Source organism: Nannospalax galili, unplaced genomic scaffold (assembly GCF_000622305.1).
Source record: "Nannospalax galili isolate Female #2095 unplaced genomic scaffold, S.galili_v1.0 scaffold206, whole genome shotgun sequence".
NCBI lineage: Eukaryota > Metazoa > Chordata > Mammalia > Rodentia > Spalacidae > Nannospalax > Nannospalax galili.
Window position 1 is genome coordinate 5,883,611 of NW_008358101.1, and position 27,576 is coordinate 5,911,186.

Here is a 27,576-nt window from a genome sequence, read left to right on the forward strand (position 1 = left end):
GCGGGGCCAGTACCAGAAGCAGTGCTCCTGGGGCCCAAGAAAGGCACTGAGTTGGTCTGGGTGAGAAGGGTCAGGAAGCAGTATTGTTTCCCCAGCTGTCTGGGGCCCCAAGACTAGGAGTGGCGCAGGGCTCAAACTAGGAGTATAGAACGGCGAGGGAGGGGGATGGAAGGGTGAATGTGGCTTAGGGAGTCCCAGCGCGGAGAGCTGCGCTGTAGCTATTTTTATTTTTTATGTCCATGCATGTATTGCCTGCATGTAGGTAAGTGCATCTGTGTTGTGCACTGCCCACGGAGGACAGAAGAGGCTGTTGGATCCCCTGGAAGTGGAGGTATGGACGGTTGTTAGCTGCCATGTGGGTGCTGAGATTCGAACCCGGGTCTTCTGCAAGATCAACCAGTGTTTTTAACCACTGAGCCACCTCTCCAGCCCCAGAATTTGATAATTTAAAAAAATTATTATTTTTATTTTACATGTGTGAGTGTTTTGCCTGCATGTATGTAAATACACCCATGTCATGCAATGTCCACAGAGGTCAGAAGAGGGCATCAGAACCTCTGGAACTGGAGTTACTGATTGTCGTTAACAGCATGTGGGTGCTGGGAACCAAAGCTAGTGCTTTTAATCTCTGAGTCATCTCCTCAGCCCCAGAATTTGATAAGTTTTTTCCTAGTGAATATATTTATGAGTAGAACTGCATAAAATTCACAGGGTCCAACTTTCCAGTCAGTATCTATAGATTCCTTTCTCAGAAGTGGTGAATTTAATTTAATATATTTCCACTTCCATCCCTGCCACTGTTGAATATCAGCAATCTATTTTTCTTGCTTTTTAGCTTTCTATTATTAATAGGCTTATCTCTGTTATTTAGGCTTGTTTTTAAACTAAAATTAGTTTAAAGATAATCTTTTAGCACTTCATTACAAAAGATAAGCATCTTTTTACATCCATATTGCCATTATCATTTTAACTCTTCTCACCTAATTTTTTCTTTTTAAAAATATTTATTTTAAATGTATTTTTAAATTTATGTGTATGAGTATATTGCCTGCATGTGTGTAAGTGCAACTGTATTGTGCAATGCCCATGGAGGTCAGAAGAGGGCAATGGATCCCCTGGAACTGGAATTACGGATAGTCATTAGCCACCACGTGGGTGCTGAGAATCAGACCTGGGTTCTCTGCAAGAGCAGCCAGTGTTCTTAACTGCTGAAACATCTCTCCATCCCCTAAAACATATTTTTGATTTGAGAATTTTATATACTGTATTTTGATCATATTCAGACCTCCTCTCCATCACCTTACTCTCCACATGGAGTAACTTCAGGTCCTTTATTATTATTTATTATTTGAGTGGTTTTTTTGCTTTTTTGGGGGGTGGGGTTTTTGTTTGTTTGTTTGTTTTGTAATTGTCTTTTGAGACAGATTCTCACACTGTAGCCCCAGCTGGCCTCTAACTCCCTATGTAGAACATCCCAGGCTGGCATTGATCTCATAGTGATCCATCTCCCTCTGTCTCTCAAGTGCTGGGATTAAAGGCATATACTACCATGCCTAGCCTTTTTTAAAAAAGGCCTACTTGATAATTCTAATCTGTGTTTCCTAAATGCTCTGTGGTGTGGGTCTATCCTTTTGACTTTGGTCCTACCATGGGTCACACCAGTAAGGAAAACTGACTCTCCTTCTCTCAGCACCTACCAATTGCCAACAGTTCCTCAGCTAGAGCTGGGGCTTCCTACCCACCTCCCCCATCCATGCTGGGCCCCCATCTGGCTTGGGTTTGGATAAGTCTTGTGCACACTGTATCAGTGCTGTAGATTCATATGTGCACCTATCCTGTGATGTCCAGACAGCATGGTTTCCTTGTATTCATCCACCACCTCTGTCATTCTAACTTGTTAAAAGTATAACTTCAACATTTCTTGATGTTTGTGATATTTACATTTTCTCTTCCACCAGAGGCCCTAAATTTTATTTTATCATTAATTTCATGTTTAAATAAGGCTGTGCTCATTTTCAGTCTTTTTTACAGTTTCTGTGTCATCCTGTATGGTGGTTAAGGTTTATGCTTTAGTAGTTACTTCCCAAACAACTCATGAAGAACACATATACAGAGCATGCTGTGGCACCCCTAAATTTGCTCTGACTTAGTATATTAACAGTAATATAGCTGTGTTTACAGTTCTTGGGATACTGTTGTTTCCTTTGGATGTTTTAGTGATTAGTCTACTATGAACAAGAAGAAAAGCAAGCCTGAGACTTGTTTTTCCCATAGGAGATTGATCATTTTCTAAACCCTAAAGTAAGAGTCATTACAAATACATAGCCAATTAAATAATTTAATTGCTGCATTTAAGACAGTATTTAGTGAAAAATACAGTCTTGGGTTTGATTTGAATAAGGATAAAGGTCCTCCATGCCTATTTGTAACAGGATTCAAAACATAAAGTACATCTCAATACATGACTTTTAGGGGACAAATTCTGTCCATGAGCATTTGAATTCTGCAATATGAAAATCTCAATAGTACAAGATTAAATGTTACACTCAGCCTAAGTTTTCAGTGTGGAAGCGTTCTGAATCTCAATCTGTATGATCACATTTGCGTAAGTAGCCTGTTCTGACTTGCAGAGGAAGGAACTCCACAAGAATCATGGAAAATGACTGATGCCAAGCATGAGTCAACATAATTATTTCTGCCGTTCAGACTCATGTGGTCTGAGGGTAACTCCAGCTGTGTTAAAACAGCAAAGAAAAACAGATGAGGGAAACTTAGCTTCTTACTTGGACCTATTGCAGAGTAGCATAATAAGAAAAATTAAGACTACTCATAAATAAGTAATGAGAGTGGAAATTAGAATAATGATAAGAAAATGAAAATACTGTTAAAGAATTGCTGAATAGTAATGCAGATAACCAGGACCCTGGTACCAAAGTCTCTTCACCACTTGTGAGCATTTTTGAAACTTCTTTAAACTTGTATTTCTTTGTCCACAAAATAGTAGAAGTTTCTTTATCTTTAAACTTTGCCTAAAAAAAAAAATTTCCCTTGAGAGTCTTTGAAAGTTTGGATCACTTAAAAATGCATGTTATTAATTTTACTGAGTTAATAGTGATTATGGTCTAGCAGTGAAGATAATATTTATCAGGGGACATCTTAAGGTGCATATTATCATAAAATGCATAATAAGGGCTTCCCACCTATATAAATTGAATTTAATGTATTATGACAACTCCAGTGGGCCCATTAGGGTCTTTTGAAAACTCAGTTTATGGACCTGTTAAACCACACTTTCTCTTCATGTCATATTTTAGTTAGAAAGTTTTCTCTAGTTACCCAGAGCTGGAATATGTTCGTCTTGCTTAGTTATGAAAATAGAAAACAATTTTCCATTAAGATCGTCTCCTGAAGCAGCATCTTACAATTAATTACGTTGTTTTTAGTTTTAAGTAACATACATAGAAAAGAGCCAATTAAACTTGATAGCTGCTGGGCAAAAGCATTTTATGACATACATTGCTGTGCATTAAAAAATCCTTTTCACATGTCAGAAATGTAAAGGCAGTATGTTTCTCGTTAAGCTGTTTAAGCTGAGGTTATTGTTAATTACCAGTGACTATACTTTAAGAAGTATCAGATATAAATCACACCCAGTGCTTTTCACAACATGGTTTGCAGACTTGCTACATCCAAATCCCTGACCCACTGGATCAGAAGACCAGCTATATGCCTTAGAAATTTGCATTGTAAGAAATGTCCTCCGAGACCCTTATACAACAAGAAGGGTTTGAAGAGCAGTGGCCATTTTCGTCTATATATACATATATGTGAATAATACGGCAAATACTTTAGAATGAACACTGCTCCCTAGCTGTAACTTCGACTGCATGGTCTATTCTAGAGCTATAGGTCTATACTCCGCGAACATTCCTCTGTGAATGCCTGTCTTCCCACCAGCCCTATTTTCCTCTGCCCACTTTCCTTTACATGAGGAGTCAGTCAGCTTTGTGGATATAGGAAGGAATTATGGAGCTCTAAGTACAGATATCTATTAGAAATTCTCTTTACTTCTGAGATTTGGGGTACTTTTCCAAAACCCATCTTGGTGGTTCAAAATCAATCCTACTACCTCTGCCCACTTAAGCCCTATGCACAGTAATTTTTACTGGTTGATCTAGTTTGTCAAAATGAAACACAAAAACTAAGAACCCTATTATGTTTGTTCATTCTCATCTTCCTCAAAAAATAGAACATGAAACGTGGAATTATATGTCATAATCCCTAATTTATCCCTAAATTTGTTTTCTTATTTTGTCTCATGGTAGAAATGCAAACCTGTTTTACTAAAAACTGCACTCTGTGGCTGAGACACAGACAACACTGGAGGAAAACTCTATTTGCTACTGAGAAGCTTAAATTTTGCTGGTTGAAATATATCTAAAATGAATTCCACACTAGAGTCCAAATATTCTTAAAATAACTAGTTACTGATCTTACAAACAGCACTGTTTTTTATACATATAGACTCACCTTACATGCTTGCAACCGTTTTCCAGAACTTAAAGACATAAGTACTACCATTCGTTCTCAGCTCTGCTATTTACTGACTTCTAAGACTTGAATATGACAATGTCTCCCAGCTGTGTAGAACTGCTTCTCTTGTGGTTGGTTCTTGATTGTCAGGAAGGATTCCCAGCTGTGGTTGCTCAGGAGCCCTCTGACACTCTCCATCTGCTCTAGAGAACCCCTACTGGAATAGAGTTGTTAATACCATGAAAGTGCCCTATAAAATCTGTCAAGTAGTGGGGGTTTTTTCAGCCCAAGACTGCAGTAAATGGAAAATATGAAAAGTCTGAAACTAAATGTGAATATCCAGTTCTGACATGAAAGGAAAAAACCAAATGGGTAAAAATGTTAACTATTTGGATCCTTAAAGCTTTAAGCTAGATAATCTAACTTACAGATTCTGTAAAAGACTCAAAAGTGGTTTGTTATTGACATTCAGCTAAGAAACAGATATGTTAAGGGAGTTTTAAAAGTTAAATGAGGAATTATTTAAATATGGAAAATGCAGCACTATTTCCACATTCCTTCTCCTTACCTGTGGGTTTCTTATCTGTAGCATTAGCAGTGACTTAAACAAAAGGAAGGGGAAGACCATCATCTCCTTTACTTCCTGTGTGTGTGATAATTGACCAAAAGTTCAGCAGTGAGTCAGGACACCTCCCATTAGTCAGTTAATGTATGGCCAGAAGATAAAGTAGAATTTATAGATCAATTATCTGAATAGAATTGTCTGGTCTCCACTATAAAATGGCTATTTTGAGATGTTTTTTTTCTGTTACCCCCAGAAGAGAAAGTAATAGAACAAACAGCCCTTACCAAAGACAAAATAAAAGCTAAGATGGGATCATTTGAGACACTGTTGCTTTTGCATGAATTCCTGGTATCGCTTAGATTTCTTCATGAATCTAACAAGAAAGTTGACTGAGTTCTATAATAGATGCCCTAAGAACAGGCACATTTACTATTGCTGCAGAGTGAAAGCACACTACTGCCCCTTTCCCGCATGGATATCTCAAACTCTCTTACTAGTTTATGCATCACCTCTCAGGAGGAGAGTTTCCAAATCTGCATTCCAAACCCCAGAGCTTTCCTGGAATCGAGTCCACTCCACCCAGTTCCTAGCAGACATGATTTCGTACTTGTCCTGTTCATCCCTTCAGAGTGGCACCGTAGGTCCAGTCGAAACCTCTCCTCTCGCCTCTGCTTCACTTCCTGCTTAGCTCTTTTCTATGATAGCATTGCCATCCTCCTAGGCTTTACAAAGACCTAAAACTTATTACTTTTTAAATTCCTCTTTCTCTCTTATGTCTGCCATATTTCATTTCTCATCACTGCCTTCATTTTTCTGTACCATTTCTCCAGACTCTGTCTTTCCTTTGCCTTTGCTTAGGTGGCTGAAGTTGTTTCCTAACTGAATTACCTATCTCTAATCTTTTCCTCCATGAATTTTTCTAGAACATATAACTCTATTAATCTCCCACAAGTCCAATGCCAGGAATCTGCTCAAACTGAGTCAATAAAGCCAGGCATGGTAGCATACATCTTTGATCCCAGAACTGGGGAGGCAGAGGCAGGAGGGTCTCTGTAACATGGAGGCCAGTCTGGGACGATCTCCAAAGCGAATTCTAGGCCAGCGGGGGCTCCATAGTGAGACCTTGTCACAAACAAACAAACAAAAACAACAAAGGAGCCAATAATTTTCTAGTGACTATAAGATGTCCAAACACTCCTAACTTGGTCTTCCATAAGAAAAAAAATCCTACCTGCCCTTCCAGCTTCGTTTCACAGAATTTCTCTTGTTCAAAATCCCATGCTTTAACACGCACCTGGTAATTTGCTGTCCTGATATGTGTCTTTTTCCTTTCCCTCATTCTGGACTAGCCTTCTTAATTTCTTTTTATCTGTTCTGGGTCATGCCTAACGCATGAGCGTTTGTTCAATAATTAGCTACAAAACCACATATAGACTGAAGAAGTTCAAGAGCCAGGTTCAAATGCTGGTCTGTCTCTTATTAACCATGTCACAATACCTTACCTTTCTCTTGTTTCCTGGCCTAAAGAGAATAAAATACTAGTACCTAACCCTAGTGTTATGATGAAGCCAAACAGTTAAAGTTCTTAGATTAGTATCATGCTTGTAAGACCTTATATAAAGACATCCACTGAGAAGGAGCAATTTTTGCCCTCATTTTCAGGTCTTGACCTTATTAAGGAAATTCTCCCTTATCAGAAAGTTTAAAATGTGTATAACTAACGTCTCTATTTGTGGATGTATGAAATGTACTTCATTTATCTTTATATGAAATAAAGAACCTGAACATAGGAATAGTACATTGTTTTGGAAAATGTCAAACAAATACAAAATTATAGGCTAAGATAATCATTTCCTATGTAGATAGCAGCTGGTATCAGTCTAAGTCAGCTAGAACTCAACCCCATTTTGTATTATCTTGAGGCAATTCTAGTAGCATGTAGTTCATCATAAACATAAAAGAGTTCAATGTGGGTGAATCTGTAAATGATTAAAGCTTCTCTTTGCATAACCACAATACCATTACCACACTTTAAAAAATTATTTTTGAAAATAATTCTGAATACTGTGTCATTTGCTCTTCAGACTTCTAATACTACTATAAAATACTAATTATGTTTTAACAATGTGTTCTAGTTAGTATTCAAACCAGGTCCACACTGTCCACTTGTCAGCTGTGCTTTTATCTATGGAGCTGCTGTTTCCCCTCTCTCTGTCATTTTGCTGTTTGTTTTCAGTACATTATCTGTTAATGAGTCCGGATTGTTTGTCCTGAAGAATTTTCCACACTCTGTCCTTTTTATTTTCTGTTTAGATGAAACTTCAATGTATCATTTTTGGCAGGACCGCTGCATAAATTGTGTGGTATTCTTTTGTTGGGCTTCACATTAACATGAATTCTCTCTGTGTGTCTGTCTCTGTCCTCTCTCTCTCTCTCTCTCTCTCTCTCTCTCTCTGTTTCATTTTTGTCATATGTGATGTATGTGGGTGTGTGTTTATGTGTGTGTGATTATATAGAATGTGGATACATGTACATATGAAGGCCAGAGGACGACCTCAGATGTCTTCATCAAATGCTCTTCACTTTATATTCTGAATGTGGAGCTCAGTGATTTGGCAAGGCTGGCTGAACAGTGAGCTCCAGGAACCTTCCTGTTTCTGCCTCTCCAGCACTGGGATGATGGGTGCTCATACCTGGCTATTTCTTTTATGTGGATAGTCTTCCTGCTTGTATTACTGAGACATCTCCCAGCCACTGTGAAATATCTCTTTCTGAGTAAAACAGAAGTACCTAGCTTCATTAATTCATCCAGGTAACAAAATGGTGATATTTTAACTTTATTATCCTCTCTACTTTTCCTCACTGTAGTATTTCTACAAGTGAAACTGAATCTATCATGATTCCCTCTGTTATGCATCACAAAGAAGGAGCAATTTTTGCCATCATTTCCAAACGGTTTTGTAATATTTCTTCTCATTTACATACTATTTTTTCAAAATAGTTGATTCTCCAGCACCTTTAAATGGTTACCAATTATAGTTTGTTGTTTTTATTTAAGTATTTTTGACCTTATTTAATTCACTGGCCTTGTCCTTATTGATCCTAAAACTGTCCCCTATTTGGTCAGCAAAAAAACACAAGGGTTGACATAGCTTTTGCCTGCCACATAACAATTCCCTGAGCATCACTGCTTTGAGGAGTTTCTTATCCCTGAACCTATGTGGGTCTCACTTTGTGGATTTCCTTACAAATAAATTGCCATAGATTGCTTTTCCCCTAACAGCAGCATGGAGTCCTTATATCCTCCTGGGCTTGGCATAAAGACTTACATAAAATTGTGAGTCAATTTAGTTTTGATTACTTGACATTTCACATGTTAAGTGGACTTACAATAATATAAAATTTTCAAGTGTTTGAAAAGAATACTCTTGCTTATTATAGAGTTATGAATCTAACATAGTTTAAGATGTTTTCCAATCTTCTTCAGTCAAGGTTCAGTGAGTAGAATTAAACCACACACTTTATAGTAGTAATACCAACAAAATAATCTTTTTAAAATATTATATGTAAAATACTTTAAAATTTACAAAAACTTATAAGAATAAAAAAGCAACACAAATAAAAATAGGTAGTACAGAAAAACTATTCACATTTCTCTACATGGTTTAAGGAAAAGTTACTTTAAATTGTCCTTGTACCCCTAAACTCTTCAATGTATATTTTTCTAAGATTAAGGATATTCTTTCATATAACCATATGTTGTGTGACTTTTTCTGGACAGACCTGTATATATGCCTTTGTACCCCAGGCAGAGAACTGACAAGAAACTAAAGAAATTATTCCATCCAAGTCTAGCTTGTTGCACTACTGAGATTATTGGGATGACTTTAAGAGCATGGATAACTGACAAAAGCCCATCGCAGCATGGGTGATGACTCCTGAAAGCCATGTCCCTGGACCTCCTTACAACTTGTAGGCCTCTCCAGGCAACAGTCTCCTCTCCACGGGAGTTGTTTACTGCTTTATAAACTTGGGGATGGATCTTGTGAATCTTGTGACTTTTATTAGGTTCTTGAGTCTTATGAGCCTCCCTCCTCCCTCCAGGAGGAAAAGGTTCAATTCAGAGGAAAGTTACATATCACTATAGTATCGTTTTCAGCTTCATGACTTTACAGTAATGGTTTCACTTTTGACAAAAATAGTTTATGGGCAATTCATAAACACCTATCACAGGGAACTGCTCAAACTAAGCCAAAAGATTGGTTATATGACCAAGTCAAGTTTATGAATAAAGAATCTACAGCTCAAAAAATTGTGATTTCCATAAAATTCTTTATGCATAGCATCTTCTTAATTATAAGTAAGCAAAGTTCTCTTTTTAAAAAGTGTTTTTAGAAGCTTTCCTTCCCAAACCAGTGATGAGAAAACTCTCCAATTCACCTATCCTGTTTAGACAAGAAATGGGTAAGAGACAGTAAAGAGCCATCAGCCAAGTTTAGACTCTCCTACAATGACTGTGGAGAATTTCCTGGATCTGTCATTCTGCCTGGATTCCAGGGGCAGCAGCTGCAGGAGACTGAATTGCTACTCCCAAATAAGGATCAAATTTCATTTCCTTTCCACATCAGCAAAATAAAATGAAATGGGGAATTTTGGAAATGGACCGAAATATTATTGCTGACATTAGTATAATTTGGAAGTGGTCACGCTATTACACAGATCATTTGGCAGTTTGGGGCATTTATTCTAGATCTGGTACCATGTGTAAGTCAGCCTGAGAGGGTTTATTTCAAAGCCATTATTTGAATCAGAATTTTTCATGATACTCGTTATTTGTGAGAGACCTACTGTGTGCTTCAGCCTGTGAATGTGTGCTGTGGGAGACCTACTGTGTGCACCTGCCTGTATACATCTGAGCTGAGGGAGGCCTACTGTGTGCACCTACCTATACTCATCTGAGCTGAGGCAGGCCAGACTAATAATTTTGAGGAATGGGCCTTAAGTATCCCATTTGTCATCCTACTGTGTCCTTATCTATCATCCTCCTCAGACATCCCCTTAGGCCTGGCTTCCCCAAAGAAGTACCCTCTTGTTATACTCCACTAACCAGGACTGGTTTCTGTGCTATATCTTCTAAAATCATGTGTCCCTCCCTCCACTTTCCTTCCTTCCTTTTCTTCCTCCATTCCTACCTTCATACTTCTTCCTTCTCAACTAGTCTGAAGATGACTTGGCTCTTATTATTTGCCATTCATAGTATATTAACCACATTTTAAGCAATGTGGGAGGGGTGGGCTGTGGCACAGCACTTTGCTAACGTGTTGCACTAGAACGATTTCCATGGAGGCATTATAAAATACTGCTGCCTGTTAATATCTGAAGAAGTTATGCCAACAGTTCTGAAAGTATCTGTTTCATCTCTATATACCACAAAATCAGTTTTTAAGAAGCCTTAAAATTCTGGGACTACATTAGTGAATTTGAATGACCATTGCTGGCTCGAAGATTACCAAAGACTGACTTCTCAAAAGGAGTCTTAAATTCTAGATTGTCCTTACAGATGTCACTGGATAGTTTTCTTACCACGGCAATTAGCTGAGTTAACTGCATAGCCAAGACTGTGGAAGCAGTAGCAGGCTTTAGATTAGGCAAAACTCTTTCTTTAGCCAGAACTATTCCATGTTAATTTAACAAATCAACACAAAGTCTTTCTAATTTGAACCCCCAAATAACCAGCTACAATTTTTAATTATGCAAGCATTTTTGTGTTTCCATTTATTTTCTGGTAATAAATTATTACAATTAGTTCTTAGAAAGATTTTGTAGTATCACACTGTGTCTCTTGAAAGACACTTTGTATATATATAAATTAAAAGTGGGGAGGAGGGATAAATAACATAAAGGATGGTTGAAAAAGCCATAGGGAAGCCTAATGTTCTATAAACTTTCTTAAAATACATATATGTATATATTTTCATTGGCATTACCCCACATAGGAATAATGTTCCCCTCAGGAACTGTATACTATCTAACAAAAGCCCAGTGCTAAACAAGGGATAACTCATTTTGAGTTGTTGGTCAGGATGTCCAAGAGCCCCCCCCCCAAAAAAAAACAGCACAGGATATTGCTATTGATCTTCAATGCCTGCCAGAGCTTGAAGGTAAGACCCTATTGCTGAAGACACAGCATACTTCAGTCACAGAACTTGGAGAAATCAAGTTGGTACTGACCAGGGCTCCTCCCTGAGGACTATATCTCATAGTGTCTGAAGGTACAATATAAGCTGCCAGTGGAGAGCGTTATCGACAGCTCTACCCAGCTATAAATCCTACAGACTACAATAATGACTGGATCAGCAAGATATGCCCAATGGGACAATAGTGGCATTAATAGCTTAAGAGTAGCCAACTGTCTGATTAGACTTAAGGACTGCTCAGTAATAGGGAACTCATGCCTTTTACAGTAAACCCAGCCAAGAATTCATGGCTGGAGAAGTCATGGACCCAGAGGAGAACCTACTACTACATTTAGATAAATTCCTAAAGCATTCTACTGTCTTTTAAATACTTATCCTTATACCCAAAGGTAAGTGTAACCTTTACTGCCATCAAAGAAGCTTATTTTTACAGCAGATAAAGGTTGTTACAGAGAACCACTGGTCAAAGTGCAGAGAATAAATGACCGTGGAGTGCCCATGCCCAAATGGGACATTTATAATACAACACTTACACCCAAGGCTCAGGGAACAGAGCAAAGGAGGAGCTGCAACAATCAGAAGAGCCAGAGGGCCAGGAGAACTGCTGTGACATAGTGTCTTCTGGACATGAGAAAGATGTTGCGCCCACGAACTCCCAATGGTATTATTCCTGTACAAGATATGCGCAAGACTACACCAGTCGATTTGCCAACATAGATGGGGCAAAGGCCACAAGGCCTTACCACTAGTCAAAGAGCTACAGGCAGTCGATGGTTGCTGAGGAAGCGAGAATTGGTTTTCTTCAGAGATGACTCCCATGACAGGTCACCCTGCTCAAGTGGCCAGGCACAAATCCATGTACATATGGGCAACATTAACTGGACTGAGTAGGAGATATATATATAGTAATTATATAACAAATGTATGTAGAGAAGACAAGACTCTGAGAGCAGGATGTGAGGGGAGATGGAGGAATTGGAGGGGAAGGAGATATGATACAAATACAGTGTTCTCATGTATGAACATCTCAAAAATAAAAATAAATGAAATATGAATGTAGCTAAATTTATGCTACAATCTAAAGTTATGGTAACTGTTAGTTATTAAAGGAAGTTTATGCAAGATGGTTTTATATAAGTTATTTTGTTTGGTTAAGTTTTCTCCCCTTGGAGAAAAGACTTAATTAAGTTCATTTCACAAATGCAATTAAGTGAGTAATCTTGGATCAAATCTACTTAGTTAAATGGATTACAGTCTGTACTATATCAACTTTTGTCAAGACAAAGTTTCTTTGTGATGTTATTTAATTCAGGTGCTATAGTTCTGCAGATTGTTCTCTCAGACATTAGTTTGGCTCATCATGTTAATTGAATATAGGTGGGTGTAATTCAGAAGACATTCCTTGGCATTGCATTGCAATGATATTCTTCAGGAATATTCAGAACTTGTTTGCTCCTATCCGTTAAAAACCCAAGGTAAATAATGGAAAGACTCTGGAAGCTTGAACAGCTAGAGGTAGACCTGAGGTCAGAATCAGGCCTCCTACTTTCAAGCCCTGGGACACACATCACAGTTAAAGACTTAACTTTGGTTGACTGTTTTTGAAACTTACCATGTTTCTGTTTGTATTTGACTGTCAGAGACATAATCAGCTAGTCACTTATTAGCATCATCATCAATAGCAAAACATTAAGTTGATAGATGCTGTAAGCTGACCTAAGGTGGTGAGCTATAGTGTTGTAAAGTTGTCATATACTGTAAGTTGTACTAAGGTGACAAGCCACAAATACTGTAAAGTCAGAAGACAATTTATTATTTAAAACTGCCTCCAGTTAGCCTGTCTATATATGTTAGCATTACAGCATTTGATTTTCAAATTTATAGCATTTATGCAAAGGATTTTTGCATAAAAATATGCTTTAGTGTATTGATTCTTAAAACCAATATACTTAAAAAGTTCAAAGACTGGAAAAGAAGTTATAGGTCTATTTTAAACCTTTAAACTTCAATATTCCACAAAGACAATCGTTTTATCTCTTTCTGATCACTTGCATTGAGGAGATTTACTTCTTGAATTATAGATAAGGGAATAACATAAAACAGATATTCCCAATACCAAGTCTGTTTTTTATCAAATATTTACATTGATTTGGTATGCATGTATATACACTAACATCATAAAAGGAATACAGCTTATACTAGATTTCACTGAAAGAAATATGGAGAGAGACAGACAGACAGACAGACTTCAGCAGTTGGGAAATGGATGTTAGGGAAAGAAGGGGGAAAGACATCTAGTTACCAGCCCATTGCAATTTTCAAGACTAGAAACAGGAACAAAGCAAATGACAGAATGAGTAGAAGAGGGCTTGGAGTAGAAACCCAGTAGAAAGGAAAGAGCCAAAGAAGCCTGGGAAAGGTTTGCAACACTGAAAGCTTTTGCCAATATATGCCCAGGTGGACCAGAAGAAATTGGAAGCTGTGGACTTAAGGTATCACAGCTACTTTCCAGACCACTGGATAATAACTAAGATATTTTAACACAAAGAATTTTACCCCAGTGAGGTTAATTTAAAAAGAAAAACAACAGTAGTGGTCACTCACCATATTTAACACAGATTCTGTAGTTTAGCTCCAGGACAGTGAATTTAAGTTACAAGACACACAGAAAAACATAAAGAAATGTGACCTACATTGTTGTGGCATGCGATGGGGAAAGAGCAATTAACACAAACTGATCCTGAGTGGACAGAGTTCAAGATACTGAACTTAACAGGTAAGATTTTATGAAATATTGTAAACACAGGGACTTTGGCAAAATGAAAATATTACGATAATTACTCAACAAACAGGCAAACTCAGAAGAGACATTAACATTATAAATTAAACCAAAAAGAAGGCCTAGAGACTAAGGGAGCAACGATCCAAGTGAAAAATTCACCAGACTCAACAGCAGATCTGAGGGGCATTAGGAATAATCATTGAACTTGAATACAGATCGACTGAAATTCTCTAATCCAGAAAATGGAAAAAAGAAAGGGAAAAAAAACAGAGACACAAGACCGTGGTGCCAGGCCTACATCTATGTCACGGAAAGGCTAGGGGGATGTCAAAATTCTCAAATTGAATTGAAAAAATAATATGTATTCAAAAGCTTAATAAACATTAAAATAAATAATACAAAGAAAAACACACCTAGATACATAGTCAAACAGCTAAAATCCAAAGCCAAGCAGCAAACAATGAAAGCATCAAGGAAAATTTTATCATGTACACGGAACCCACTATGAGAATAATGTTTCATGTTAGTTTGTAAGCAGTAGAGACCAGAAAGCAATTTGAAAAATATGTTCCATGTGCAATAATAAAAATATAGTTTGCCACAAAGAACTTTATAGTCCATGAAATGATCAAATATGAATAAAAAGCATAGACTTTTCCAAATAACAAAATGCAAAATGAATTATTGTCAGCAGCTTGGTCTCCATTAGCGAATCCAGGCCAGCTGCAGCTACAGGGAGACCTTGTCTCAAAAAGACCAAAAAAAAAAATTACCTTTAAGAAGTACTGAAGGGGTTCCTTGAACTTTAAGAAACAATGAACAGAATCCACAGGAAGCAAAGACCATTAGAATGTATAAATGTACAGGGCAACATACAAGACTCTGTGGACACGGTGGCACAGATATGTGATATTTACACATTTGTATTTTCTCTGCTAATTTCTTTTAAAATAAAATTTTAAGGCAATAACTCTAGTACTGTATTGCTAGGTTTTATGATATTAATAACACAAAAAGGTGTTACAAATTGAGATTAAAATTTGCCATGCTTGCAAACTCAAGCCAGGCAATATCCCAGCATAGAAGTGAATCAGGGAAGAAGCCCCAACCTTGGCTGAGGAGGTGTGAGCAGCTGATAAATACCTGGGGAGGGAGAGCTGGCTGAGGAGGTGTGAGCAGCTGATAAATACCTGGGGAGGGAGAGCTGGCTGAGGAGGTGTGAGCAGCTGATAAATACCTGGGGAGGGAGAGCTGGCTGAGGAGGTGTGAGCAGCTGATAAATACCTGGGGAGGGAGAGTTGGCTGAGGAGGTATGAGCAGCTGATAAATACCTGGGGAGGGAGAGCTGGCTTTCTTTAAAGTATGACACTGACACTAGATAGACTAACTAGGCTCCAGTGGATGGACACACATTGAAGGACATGTGGGGACACAAAATTGGCTCAATAGTCCTTAATACATATGATAGAGTACACAAAATTTGGCAGGTGGGCTATAAGAGGGGTGCAGATTGGGAGGGAGGGGGTCTAAGTTATGATAAAAATATATTGCATGAAATTTGCAAACATTCAATAAAAAAGAAAATATTGCCATAGTTTACTGATATTAAGTCAATATTGACTAGACTAGATTTTGATAAGGTGAGTATACATATTTAATTGAAAGAGTGAAAAAATTTTAACATCAAGAAATTTAAACTCATTAGAGAAAAATAAAACAGTATCTTAAAATATTTTTTGACCAAAAATGAAAGCAGTAAGGAAAAATATAGAAACAAAAGAGACATGAGATGTGGAAATAAAATTTAAACATTCAAACCTTTTCCTAAGCAATGTCATAAAAGATTTATTTTATGTTTTAGTGCTGAAGTTTTGTACCTTTTTTTAACATTTGTGTCTGTCAGAGTTAATTTTGTGCAGAGTGTAATTTACAGATGAAAGTTAAGTTCTTCATGCGAACAAACATACTAATATTTGCATTCAGTGTTAATAAAACAAATACTTTATTCAAAACAGAGAGATGGGCTGGTGAGAAGGCTCATCGGGTAAAGGTATTTGCCCTAGTTCAATCCCTGGAAGCTGTAGAAGTTGCCTGTTTTGGTACAGAGTAATGCTCTTGAGTTTTGTCAGCACCATAGCTCACAGAAGTAGCTACCATTTTGTTTAGAATTCTAGCATATTCACTGTGGGCATGTTCTTTGTTGTTGCTTTATTTTTTACTTCCTGTTTTCTTATTTATTATTATTTTAATTAATAATCAAGTTAATTTGGGGGATGTCTTACATGAGTATTCCACTTCTATCATTTCCTCCCCTCCCACTCCTCCCTTCAACTCCTCTCATGTCCATCCCCAAATGCACTCTTAATTTCATGACCTCTCATTATGATTGTTACATATACATAAATACATTTGTGTATATATATATATATATACAATAAATACACACACACATCTATACATTTAGTGTTACTCATATGTACATGTGTCTCAGGTTGACAATTTGATATTGGATAATCTATCAGAGAGCTCATCAATGGGGAGAACTGATTCTCTCTCTTTTAGCAATCATTGCTTGCCTGTAGTTTCACCTACAGGTGGGACCTTGTAAAATTTCTCCCATCCACATTAGCATGTCAGCTGGTGTGTTATGCGGGTCTTATTTAGGCAACCATGTTATTGAAATGTTATGGGCTCCATTTCCCTGTCATGTGTATAATACACTATTTACCTGTAGCTATCCTGATCCTCTAGCTCTTACAACCTTTCCACCTACCTCTTATGCGATCTCCCCGGAGCCTTAAAGGGTTTGCACTGTAGATGTGTCAGTTGAGGTGAGGTTCCCCATGGTTGCTTATTCTCTGCATTTTGACCAGTTGTGGTCTGTTGCAAAAACAAGCTTCTTTGGTGACTACAGAGAACTACACATATCTGTGACTACGAGTGGAAGTATTTAGAATACAGCAAGAAATTGCAATGGTTTAGGAAAGTAGCAAGAGCAGGTTCTCCTCTGGCATCTATGGTCTCTCCTTTGGACATGTTTGTTAATTAGCCATGTTCCTACTTTAAGACCTTATAAAGAAAGCTACTATGAATGATGGCACTTATGTCCTCTCATAGGCATAGATATTTGTTTCTCTTGGGTAATTGCATAGACGTATAAATGCTAGGCCAGACGGTAAGCATATGTTTAACTTTTTAGGAAATGTCCAAAATACTAATTTCCAAAGTGCTAGTTTACATTCCTATATTCAACAGTTAAGAAAGTAAACTAGAGACACATAGAATGAAGCAATTAACAGTTATATTTAAATTTTTCAATATTTTTTCAGTAAGAATATAATGAACTTAAAAACCACTACAAAGTGCAGAATATACATTTTTCCTAAATGTACTTGAATCATTTACCAAACTGACTATATTCATTAGTGAATGAATCTTAATAAAAGTTAAGAATAATATAAACTATTTTTGTATCACAATACAATTAAATTAAAAATCAATATTAGAAAAATATTTGGTAATTCTTCAAACATTAGAAAAATAACATGCTTTTAACTAATCCACAAATCCATGAAGAATTTCTAATTTTTACATATTGTGGCAAATTTCTTGCATTTCCAGTCTTTTTGATTTAGTAGGTACACAGTAGCATCTCATTATGGGTTTAGTTTCTTTAAGCAACTCATGATATTTTCCTGTGATTACTATTAATGATTAATAAGAATTTGTAGACTTGCTGGCATGAAAGGCTTATAGGATAACATATTTTCTCCATAGAAAGCAAAGTGATCCATTAGGAAGATCAGAAGCTGTAATATCAAGGATTTGAGGGGAATGCTGTAAAGAAGAATGAAGTATGTAGCCAGGCATGGTGGCATGCACCTTTAGTCGACACATTCAGCAAGCAGAGACAGACAGATCTCTGTGAGATCAAGGTCAGCCTGGTCTACTTAGAGAGTTCCAGGTCAGGTAGGACTACAGGAAGACCCTGTCTCAACAACAACAACAACAAAATAAACAAACTAAAACCAACAGCATAAACAACAAAAAGAATGAAGTCTGTGACCAAGAGTGTGATGATCCTATTATAATTGTCTCTAGTAGCTGTTAATAACTGAAGAGCAAGAAAAACAAGGTGGACAGTTGGATTTTTGGAATTCATTCCATCAGGAAAACAGGAGAGCAAGGGTGTTTAGAGTGATCAGACAACAATTGGGAGACAGATTCTGACCTAGGCAAAAAGACCTTGGGACTGGTAGATGTCCTCATTTGGGTTTCCCTGAAACAGCCTATGACAGTGACTTGAGGTCAGGCAGTTTATTGGAGATAGATCTCAAGATACAGGACTAAAGGAATAGTGAGAATCGGATCACCATTTCTCCAGAACAGGAGAAACTAAATATTATTTTTGAGATGCATCATTGAGGGCAGCTTCTGAGATCCTCTTGGGAAACCGGCAGAGGATGCCCTGCAAGGTCCCACTGTAAAGCAGGAAGCTGACACACTAGTGTACTTACTCTTGTCACCCTTTGCTGCAGGAGACTTCCAGAAACACTAACTCCTCTCACCCTCCTATGCTGCCTTGTCAGGATTAAACCAATTTCTCGGTGTTAGAACTATCCCAGAAACAGAAAACCAAAGAAAGTGGGGAGGACAGAGTTTGAGGTGAACTTTGTCAGTGTATAAGACATTTTAGGAGCTGTCCACCACAGCTTCGGCTCCAAACCAAAGTAGGCCCTAGGCATGTGGGACAGAGTGAAATTTTCCAACTGAAAGCAAGCCCTTTTGAGTCTGTACTTTTATTGAAAACAATGCAATAATAAGAGTTCTTTGACCATAAAGTTATGAATATTCTTTGAGCTGAATCAATCAATGGGGATGAGAATATTAATTTGTGTGGTTATTACCAGAATTAACACTTCCTACATGGGGTTGGAGAGATGGCTCAGTAATTAAGAATACATAGCTCTCTTGCAAAGGACCAAGTTCAGTTCCCAACACCCATGTCAGTTAGCTTATGACTGCCTATAACTCCAACTCCAGGGGATCCAATTTCACAGACACCTGCACTCACATGCAAAGACACATATATGTAATTAAAAATACATTTTCCAAAAGAAGTCCTTAGGTGGCATAAGTCCATAATCCCTGCATTTACAGGCAGAAAGGCAGGCAGATCTCTGTGAGATTGAGAACACTCTGATCTAAAAAGAAAGTTCCAAAACAGCTGGGGCTGCAAGGAGACTGTCTCAGAACACAAACGAACAAACACTTTACAAATCACAGACCTTGATATATAGAATTCATGCTATTATGTTATTGGTAATATCTGTGGAAACACAATATTAATGTTAAAAACTACTAATACTAATATTAAGAACTAGATAGTGTACAGTAGATAGTATAGGGTTAATTAACAAGCTGTAGAAAAGTTTCACTACTTACCAGTGTGTGACATTTTGTATACCTCAACACTGGAATTTTGCTTGGAAAGTCATGAAGTTTCCATACAGTTTCATGAGAGAATGGACAATGGGAAAATCTTCAGTGTGACCTCATTCCCATATGTTCTCCATATGTGTGTTAGGTAAACTAAATTTCCCTGGCTTTATTATATTTCTCAAAGAAATCTTCAGGAGTTCTATGGGCTTTGAATTTTAATATTTCATCTTTTGTAAATTATCCAAACACAAAGAATCTATCTAAATTCATCCCACTTTCTAACATCCTCTGATGTCAAGTAAATTTTCTTCAATTTTCGTTTAAATTTTTAATGCTGCAGTTTGGTTTCTACTCATTTTTTTCCAATGGAAAGAAAGCAGCAGCTGGTTACTATTTTCAACTTTCTTTTGTTTAAGATTTATTGAATATGCAACACTTGAATGTAGTATTTTTCTTGTCTGGATGTAGAACCCACCACTCATTTTTGACCAGAATAACAGAATTTAAAATAGAGAAACCTAAGAGATCCTCTTGTCCCAATATACAACTTGATTAGTTAACAGTATTTAGAACAACCATGTCATGTTTCAGTATTTCTTCTGCACTTCTGTGATGTATTTCTGGATAGAGCCTTTGCTCAGCTGCCAGTGGGAGTATTATTCTTTTCCTTAGGAATGCTGAAAATTCTTTGCATATTAATGATGTTAAATATTAAGTCATGAAATGATTTTTAAATTTAGCATTAATTTAGATATTTGCCTATTAGTTTGTTAATAATTTGCCAAATGTTAATTTTTCTCTTATGAATATTTTGTTCCATGTTTACAAATACATTATCTACTGTAATCTCTAAGCTTCATTCAGATATATTTTCTTCTAAGCCTTTAATATTTATAAGTTGGCTGTTTCATCCATCTAGAATTAATTTAAATGCAAGGTTATACATTTTATTATTTTTAAATTTTTGTTTATTAGTGCATATGTTTCAATGTGCTATAATATTTAATATCATGAACTGTTTTACACACACACACAAATATATATATATATATATACAAATACACAAATTCACACACATATATCAGTGGTTCTTCTTCGCAGGCAGTAACTGCCCAGTAGAAAATATTTGGCAATGTCTATAGACATTCTTATTTGCTTTTACTGAGTCTACAGGGAATGAAGGATGTCCTATTCAGGGATAAGCACTCTGCAGCCTCTTGTTCCCTGTACACTGGCCAGTTGTGGGTTTCTGTGTTAATCACCATCTGTTGCATAAAGACACATCTCTGGTGAGAGTTGTGAGATGTATTAATCTGTGGGTATAACAATAAGTCATTAAGAGTCAGTTTAATACAATAACCATTTAGTAGAAAACTTGTATAGCTTCTCCCCATGTCCTGTGACCTGTTACACCTCAGGCTCCTAGGCCTAATGTCAGTGTCAAGTATGGGATCCATCCTAGGAAGTGGACCATAAATTTAATTAGAAAGTGGTTGGTTACTTCCATAATATTTATGCCACTATTGTACTGGTAGGCATAGCTTGCCAGGCCAATTGTTATTGTGGTTCAAAGGATTCACATCTGGGTAACATAGATGATTATTTTTTTCCTTCCAGTAACATGCATAGCACCAACCAGAACAACTAGAGATGAAGCTCTGAAGCCAGCACCAACTTGATTTTTTTCCTTGTTTAGTCTACATTTCATGTATGTAGTGTCTTCAGCAGTAGCATCTTACCATCTAGTTCTGGCAGGTAATCAAGAGCAGGGGCAACAGCCAGTATTGTTTCAGGGGCCTATGGGTCACCTGATCAACATCTTCTAGAGAAGGAGTCCATTCCTTGCATCAGCAACATCACCATCCTCATCATCACTATCATCACCATCATCCATCATTATCTAACTACTTTCCTTCCTTAAAGCCACTGCCAAGTTTTTAAATGTCCTTGCAAGCACATAAACTCTGAATAGATAGGGTGCTTAGATTTTTCCATGTATAGAAACCATCATTTTACTGTATGGTATTACTTTTGGGGGTTGCTAGAGTCTAAACCCATAGTGCACAGAAGTTATGTTAGGCATATCCTGTACCACAGAGCTGCATCATTAGCCCCATAATTATTTTGAAATCAATGTTGTCTTCATTTTCAGTTAAATTTAAAATATTTCTGATTGTATCCATGGATACCATGAGGGACCTGGAATTAACCCAGCTCCTCGTGCCTGCTCCGTAAGCATCTCCCCACAGAGCTACACCTGTAACTCCCAAATGTTCTGTCATACACAATAGCATTGTTCAGTGGAATTTTCCATCTTGATAGAAAATGGGTGAATTCACTTGAAATGAGTCTAGGACAACTGAGAAATAATTTTAAAATCATATTATTCATTTATCTTGTGTGGCAGGGAAGGGGCATGCATGCCATGGTATACATGTAGAAAGCAGAGGACTATCCTGCCTCCATGTCAAGTCCAAGGATTGAACTCAGGTGGTCAGGCTTAGTGACAAGTGCCCTTATCTGCTGAGCCATCTCACTGGACCAAGAAACAATTTTTATTTAATTTTTTGTAATTTTAATTAATTCAAATAGTCACATATGTGGCTACTTAACAGTGCAGCTCTAGAACACCTCTTCACCCTCCACTTTGGGTTTTAAATCCTCAACTTCATTTTAATTTTTGTGTATTGGACAGAACATGATTTATGCACTTTTGTTGATGCTATATATGTTTGCATATATATATGTACACATATCATAGACCAATGATTATACTTAATTTCATTGGTTAGTAATAATCTTCTTAGATGATTGGGACTATGTATAAGCATTTGTTTTTGTATGATATTTCAACATTTAATATACTGCTTCTTAAGGTTGGGAATATAATTTAATTTTTTAAAGTAAAAATAATAATGTTAACTGTACAATTTTTTTAGGAATAGAAAGCAAAAAATCACATTTGTCATGCAAAGCAAATAATCTATGTGCATTCCTTTGCATATACACATACCACCACATGCACCAAACCATGCCACCATACCATACCACACTATTGTTATGTGTCACCGAACATGGTATTTACAGTCATTCTGAATTTGTAACTTTTTAAACTAATTCTTTGAGAATTTCATACAACGTATTTTGATCATATTCGCCCTCTCATAACTCTTCCCAGTTCCGTTGTACCCTCCCTTCCTACACAACTTCGAATAGTGGGTATAAGACCAGTCACTGGAGTGTGGTTGACCCACCAGGGGCCACACTCTTAATGAAAACTGACTCCCCGTCTCTCAGCCACTACCAGCTGCTAATAGCTCCTCAGCTAGTGGTGGGATTTTGTGCTCGACTCCCCCCCTCCATGCTGGGAATTTGTCTGGATTGCAGTTATGCAGACATTATGCATGGTGCCTCAACCACTGTGATTTCATGTGTGCAGCTGCCTTTTTGTGTCCAGAAACCACTGTCCCATTTATAGTCATCCATCACTTCTGGCTCTTACAGTCTTTCTGCCTCCTCTTCTGTGATGATCCATGGGCATTAGGAGGAAGGCTTGTTATACAGATCTTCCATTTAGAGCTGAGCAGTCCATATCTCTTATTCTCTGCATGCTGACCAGTTGTGGGTCTCTGTGTTACTCACAATCTACTGTAAAAAAATAAGCTTCTGAGGTCTGAGAGATGTATTAATCTCTGGGTATAACAATAAGCCATTGGAAGTCAATTTAATGTTGTGATCATTTAGTAGAATAATACTAATAGGCTTTACCCCAGGGCTTTTGATCCATCTAGACACAAGTTCTTGTCCCTGATAATAGTGCCAGGTATGGATTCCGTCTTATGGATTGGGCCTTAAATCCAAGCAAAAAGCAATTGATTATTTCCACGGCATGTGTGCCACTATTGCACCAGTGATGGGCATGTCTTACTAAGCCAATTGTTATTATAGCTCACAGGGTTCACAGCTAGATAAGACTGATGGTAATGTTTTTCCATGAGTAGCGTGCATAGTGCCTTTTAGCACTATGAGAGCTAGCCAGTAGAGACATTGCTTCAAGTGAGTACCAGCTTGATTTCTCCATAGTCTATGACTCAAGTATATGGTATGTTGAGCAATTGGCTTGTATCCACAAGTTCTAGAAGGTAACCAAGAGCAATAGTAATAGCCTGTAATGTTTAGGGATCAATGGAATATCACTGGCTAGTAACTCCAAGAGAAATAACCCACACTTGGCACTAGGCACTTAATGTGTTAGCTTGTGGAGTCTAATAGTGGCATTGTCACCCTATTCTAGGATAGTTCCATTTAAATTCTTTTTTATGTATGTGTATGTATATATTTTAGGAAGCTCCTATGGTAATAAGTTTCCATATTCTCTCATATACCCAGTCCTCCCAGCCACTAAACCATTTTCACCTTTCCTCTTCCATTATTCCCTTTCCTCTTTATACTACTGTATTCTGTCTTAGCTCCCTTGAAAGGCCTACTTCATGGTACCTTACTAGTTCCCTGACTTCTATGTGTATTCCAAATGAATACATATATCTAAAGATTCAAAACTAACATCCACAGATCAGAGAAGACATGTGACATTTGTCTTCCTAGGTTTGGGTTACCTCACTGAGAATGATTATTTCCAGCTACATGAAATTAACTGTGAATTTCAGGATTTTATATTTCTTAATAGATGAATAATATTCCATTGTGTAAATGTACAACATTTTTATTATCCATTCATCAGTTGATAGACATCTTGGCTGTTTCCATTTCTTAGCTATTGTGAATAGAGTAGTAAGGAACATGGATGAGTGAATATCACTATAGTAGGTTATAGAGTCCTTTGGCTATATGCCCAAGAGTGGTATAGCTTGATTACATGACAGACATATTTTTGGCTCTCTGAAAAACCTCCACACTGATTTCCATAGTGGTTTTATCAATTTTCTTCCCCACATCCATAAGAGCATTTTTTCCTCCTCCTCCTCCTCCTCCTCCTCCTCCCCTTCCTTTGCCATTTTGACTAGAGTAATTTGTGTTTTGCTAATGGCTAAGGATGTTGAACGTTTTAAAACTTATTTCTCAACCATTTGCATGTAATTTTTTAGAATTCTCTGCTTAGTTCCCTGTCTCATTTTTAATTGGATTGTCTGTTTCCTTGATGTTTAGATTTTTTAATTCTTTGTATATTCAAGATGCTAACCCTCTGTCAGATGTATAGCTAGTAAACTTTATTCCCATTTTACAAGCTTCTTCACTTGAATGATGGTGTCCTTTGCTGTACAGAAGCTTTTTAATGTCATGAAGTCCCATTTATCAATTGGTGGTCTTAATGTACACACTATTGGGGCCTGGTTTAGAAAGTCTTTCCCTTTGCCAATTCATTGGTTGATATTTATCCAGTTTTCTCAATTCATTAACTGTATTTTACTGTTTCTAGCATAATAAGTATTTTGTATAAAATAAGCATAACATAAAGTCATAAACATGATTTTGGTGGCTGCACCATAGTCCATTCATCTACGCTCAATAATTTATTGGATCAGTTCTTTATTGCTGGGCATCTGAAATGTTTCTCTTAACTATTGCAAATACCTTTGCATTTGATGTGTTAGTGCCTTAAGTTTTTTATCTGGTTATTTCCTTAGGATATATTCTTGGAAATGAAATCATGGAGCCATGTGAAGGCAACAGATTTAAGATCCTTGATGTATGTTGCCAAATTGCCCTTTGGAAAGTTCTTGCTTGCTTATAGAAGAAAATAAATAATCCTTCTAATTCTACTCTTTTATCATTTTTTTAAGTAGCTTTTCTTTGAATCTTCCATATTCTTTGGTTTCAGGGCTCCTTTCAAGGGTATTAACAAATTTATCACTTTGTTTTAAATATCCAAACAACATAATTCTCTTGCCTTTTTTTAGTAAAGGTTTTGAGATACAACATTTTTCATTGTATAAATTATTTCTTTTAGGGTGAACCCGGAACCAAAGGATACCCTGGACTGGATGGCCTTAATGGACAAGATGTAAGCCTAATTATCTTTTTACTGATGCTCTGTTTATATATTACCACAGAAATAGTCTAGCTAATGTAATTAAGATTTGGCTGTCCTTGGCAGAACCAGTCAAACAAAATGAAGGATGAAGGCAGTGTTTTACATGGCCTATTTTGTAGCAGTGTTTTTAGCATCATTACAGGTATTTCTTTAGCTTTTCTATCTCACATATGTGGTTCTCCTCAAAGTCCTTTCTTCATCTTTGTTTCTTGCCTGACTTTTAAAAAAGTCTCCCTTTTACTTTTTTCTTCTTGTGTATGATAGGCAGTGGCCTGTGCTCTCAGAGTCCATGTTCCATCTCTCTTATGTCTTCCTCTAATGGGAGGCTTTTTTGCAAGTCTGTAGTGATGGCACCAAAGGAAAGAAGAAAAGCAAAGCTATGTGTCAGGATGCTCACCCTTCCAGAAAACCACCGCCACAAACATAAAAAGCCCCTCACCTTTAGGAATACTGACACCTACTACATCTTTGAATCTCATTTATCTCCTTCCCTTTCCCTGGAGACTGTTATCACCCTTCCTTCCAGAATGTTACCACGGACCTTACGATGAAATTTGAACAATAGCCCAAATTTGTGATGCTTCTGAAATGTGCCTCATTTAAAATCTGCACAGTAACCATTTTCCATTGAAATGTTGATTGTACTGGGGAGCATCCAAAGTAAGAATCCTTTTCCTCAGGATTTGAAAAGCCACACTGCCCACTTCATGGATCATAGCCCCAGTACCTTCCAGCAGGAGGAGCCTGTGTCTTCCCCACCACCTTCCCTTAGTACAACAGGACACTCACCCACCTTCCCATCACTGTACTGCAGTACCAGGTGCAGTGGTAAAAGTTCTAGAGTAGAAGCTAGGGCCCAGATTTTGCCCCATCTGTACCACTATCTGAACAAGTGTCTGTAACGTAAGTTTAGAATAACTTCCAAAGTCACCTCTGTTAAAGTGTACCTTGATTTTATACAAAAATTAAGATTCCAAGCATAATGAAATCTTAAGCATATGTACAGATTTTTGAACCCCTGTAATATGTAAGGGACTCAGAAGAAGGCAATCTAGAATACATTGGGAACCAGAGTATAGGAAGCACTGGATTTGAGGACACCTGCTGTCCTAGTTACTTTTCTCATTGCTATGATGCAATACCTGACAAGAAGCAATTAAGGAAAGCAGGGTTTAGTTTGGTTCAGTTTCAGCATGGAGTCAGAGGACTGCAAGGAAGTCGTGGAAGCAGGAGCTTGAAATGGCCAGTCACACTGGGTCCATGGTCACGAAGAGGAAATGAAAGCTGGTACTCAGCACCTTTTTATGCTTTTGTTCAGTCTGGGACTCCAGCTCTTGAATGGTTGCACCCACATTTTGGTCTTCTCACCTCCATTAACCTAATCTAGATAATCCTTCATAGGCATGGCCAGAGGCAAAGTTGATAGTAATAACCATCACAAGTCTACCCCTTGTCAACAGTCAACTATATCAGTTTTAAACTACAACTTTCTATTCCTGGCCACACAGGTTCATGGCCATCTTGTAATGCAAAATGCATTCAGTCCAACCTCAAAATTCCTCACAGTTATTTTTTTTAACAGTTCCAAAACTGTTCAAACACAAATGCAGTCTCATTTGATACACAGGCAGTCTTTCAACTGTGAGATCCAATAAAATTTTAAAAAGGAATGAGGACTGCAGATGAGAAGTAAGAGCCTTTACTGTACAAGCATCAGGACCTGAGTCGAGATCCCTAGAATCCATGTAAAAAAAAACTTGACATGGTCATGCATATGCCTGTAACCCCTAGTAATATGTGGTACATGTGTAAGATGGAGACAACAGGATTGCTGGGGCTAGGTAGCCACCAGCCTAATTCCAAGTTCAGTGAGAGACATTGTCTCAAGAGAACAAAGCAAAGCTTGCTAGAGCAATGTACCTGATAGTGTCCTTTGGCTTCCATTCATGTACAGGCACAAGAGAGGGAGAGAGAGAGAGAGAGAGAGAGAGAGAGAGAGAGAGAG

The 27,576-nt window shown here is 37.4% G+C and overlaps 1 protein-coding gene across 1 annotated transcript in view; it reads left to right on the plus strand.

Annotated features, from left to right (window-relative positions):
- The window catches only part of Col19a1 (collagen type XIX alpha 1 chain), a 409,660-nt gene that overhangs the window by 138,719 nt on the left and 243,365 nt on the right, over positions 1-27,576 (plus strand). The window contains exon 12 of the mRNA XM_008856281.2: positions 25,488-25,541. Coding sequence (XP_008854503.1) covers positions 25,488-25,541 — 54 coding nt within the window. The remainder of the gene's footprint in view (positions 1-25,487; positions 25,542-27,576) is intronic.